Below are 3,060 nucleotides of genomic sequence, written 5' to 3' on the forward strand. Positions count from 1 at the left end.
AAGAAGGGTAATGGAGGAGCCGGGAAGGAAAGAATGGACACGGAAGGAAATGAAAACGCAATGACTCATGTACGAGAATGATTTCAACTACATTGGAGAAGATACAAGTCAATAGTTACTACTTATTTTGATGAAAAAAAAGAAAAAACAACCATGTTCTCAATGATTCAAATGAGATAATGATTTCAACTAGAAATACACAATTACATCTATTTGATTACGATTTCCATCATCCATTCAATACTTGTTTTGTTAAATTATACTTGTTTTAGTTTGAGAGATGTTTATTTCTGTCAAAAATCAAATCCTGTCAATGAGCGAAGTGTCATATGTGTTTGTAAACGGTTCGGTTCTTATGAGTGAGTCACATTTTAAAGGTCGGATCTTGTGAGTTGAATTCATACGAGTTGAAGGATGAAATTTCATAAATTAATATAAATCTAAAAGATTTTTTTATTTTTATTTTTTTATATTGAAGAATATATGTATTAAATGGGTTTTGTCAACGTATTATTTACATTCAACCCACTTGAATAGCAATTAAAATGATTTTTCTCCAATTTTTAGTAAAATAAGATGGAAATAATAGTAAAATGTATTTTATTTTTCAAAAAAAATAAAAAAATGAAAAAGAAAAGAAAAAAAAGGATATGAAAAATTTGCCCATCGAGTCTTACAAGATTGACCCAACTCATATTTGACTCATTTTAAGTTCGTCCATATTTGATCCTGCCTAAACCAAACCCAACCGAACTGTTTGCCACCCATGTCTAGTCAGCAAAAAACAACCAATCTCTCACCAATAAGAGTATCTGATGCAGTGTGTCAAGAATGCAGGACTGTATAGGGCACCACACCAGGTGTGATAATCAGATGTATGGCATGAACGATTCATATTAAAATTCAACGTCAACCTTCAAGATTGTGAACTACATGGGGATTTTGTGTTGATACTGGTGTGAATATCTTTTTCTTAATATGTTATATAAACTCAACAAATCAACAAAGCGTTATCCAACTATTTGGGAGTGATTAGTGACAAATTCAGTAAGTTCACAACGTCAGCCAATCTTTTGTTTCCACTCCGTTGATTGAAGAAATTCTGTCGTGTGTCACGAAATGACTCTGTTTTGCCCATCAGGAAACTAGAAGCATTTGCATAAGAAATTACATATCCATGAGAATATTTATTCAAACTAATAGATTTGATACCCAAACTATGTTGAATTTTAGATAGAGAATTTATTTATGCCATTTCATTTCATCTGCAGAAAAGCCCTCAACAAAATGAATACATCATACTGAAAGAAAAAAAAACGAACTTACAATAAGCTGGTTTCATTATTCAATAGAGCATGCTAGACATAAAAAAAGAAGCGGATAGTGAAAAAGAGTCTGAATCTTTTGTTGTTCCGCTTACAAAACCATAAATCAAAGTGATTTCAGACGTTACCTACCGGTTTTCTCCAAAATCTCCTCCAACAGGTATTCCAAGAACAGGTTCTTTACCATGAACAGTACGTTTTTTGACAAGGCATATGTAAATCAGAACCCCAGATATCGTTAACACAGTAAAAGCAACAATTACGACCACAACAATAACAACTATCGATTGCTTTTTTTCTTTGCTGCGTCTTACTAGTGTAATTTCTTGACGATCCGATTCTTTCTGCGGTCTTCCGAATTTTAGTGGAAGTTTTTGTTTCAGGCACTGGTTATCTGTATAGAGCACAACTTCACAGTTGGAATCTTTCAAACACTCATCTTCGCAAGCAGATATGCTCGAGCTGTTGATCACTGCGGAATAGTTATTATTGAACCAAACAACATTGTCTAAGTACTTATAAAAATCAGTGCCATTCCTAACATAATTTCTGTTGCAGCCCGAGTCCTTATGCCTCTTGTCGATCAAATCAAAACCAGGAAGACATTTACAAACAGCTTCTTGATTCTTCAAGGAACAATATTGATTGTCACCACACAAGCCTTTAGGAAGACACTTGTCGTCGGAAGATGGCCACTCAACTTTCCAATCGTCATCACTCCGATTCAAGTCAAATGAGTAAACCCTGAATATCCCATCTGCATCGAGTGTCACGCGGTACATCAGTTTATCAGAGGCATCTCCTCCTTCAAACAGATTTATCATAATGCCAGTGGTGTTAAGCAAGTATAATTGGCCATTGTCATCAAGATTTAGTGTCACATTGTCTCCGCCTCCGTATATTCCCGAATCCCAGTAACCATATTCTGTTGTATTCGGGCTGCCTGCTGGATATTGCGCTAGGTATCCATCCAACTGCATTAACATCCGAAACTTGCCAGTGGAGTGATTGTCCTTAGAGATGCTAGAGAACAACTCTTGCCCTTGGACAAGCTGCTGACCGGGCAAAAGGGTGTCTGTTGGAGCTTCAAAGCTCTGCCATATTTTCCCTAAACTTGAATTATAGAGAACGAAGTTGCCGGTGTCCAGAATGGAAGCTGATGAACCAATCTGGGACCCACCGCCACCGGCAATTGTTATCTCAGGGTCCTCCCCCTGTCGCAATACCAACCTTCCATCATCACTCAAAACCAATTTACTATCTCTGTGAAACGGTGGATCATCTCGGTTCGCTGTCCATATGACTGTTTTCGGGGCAATTGTTGCGTACCAGATGCCTATGGAGAAGCCATCACCATTTGGGTAGAACCCAAATGCAAATTGGCCAGAACCAGAGGACCAAAATGAGTTGCTAGAGGCTGGAGAGAGAGAGGAGCCTAGGCTTATGTTGGAGTTTCTTTGTTGAGCAGTTGCTAATGAAAATTCAGTGATCAAAACAAGAAACAGAGAGAATATTGGAGCCATGTGTAGGTTGGAGTGATTTGGGGATCTTTGGTTCTCTTTGTATATATAGGGTTCAATTTTGGTCTTGATGAGAATTGGAGAGGAAATTACTGATTCACTTCTCAACTTTTCGATTTTTATACACACATCCAGTAGTCACAACTCTCTCTCTCTGTTTCCTGCTTCTCTAAGATTGAGACCTTCTTAATAATCGAATTTAGATGAATCTTGGA

The 3,060-nt window shown here is 37.1% G+C and overlaps 1 protein-coding gene across 1 annotated transcript; it reads right to left on the reverse strand.

The window, feature by feature from the left end:
• Window positions 1-1,453: 1,453 nt before the first annotated feature.
• LOC132316673 (G-type lectin S-receptor-like serine/threonine-protein kinase LECRK3) lies at window positions 1,454-2,848 on the reverse strand. Its single transcript, XM_059815148.1, has one exon. It carries the CDS (start codon window positions 2,846-2,848, stop codon window positions 1,454-1,456), a length of 1,395 nt encoding a protein of 464 aa, XP_059671131.1.
• Between the last annotated feature and the right edge of the window lie 212 nt (window positions 2,849-3,060).

This window comes from Cornus florida, unplaced genomic scaffold (genome assembly GCF_030987335.1).
Source record: "Cornus florida cultivar Cherokee Brave unplaced genomic scaffold, ASM3098733v1 CherokeeBrave_3.0.0_Hap2_Chr07, whole genome shotgun sequence".
NCBI classification, from domain to species: domain Eukaryota; kingdom Viridiplantae; phylum Streptophyta; class Magnoliopsida; order Cornales; family Cornaceae; genus Cornus; species Cornus florida.

Coding starts and splice junctions, on each gene's coding strand:
- LOC132316673 (XM_059815148.1), bottom strand. CDS start 2,848: ATGGCTCCAATATTCTCTCTGTTTCTTGTTTTGATCACTGAATTTTCA.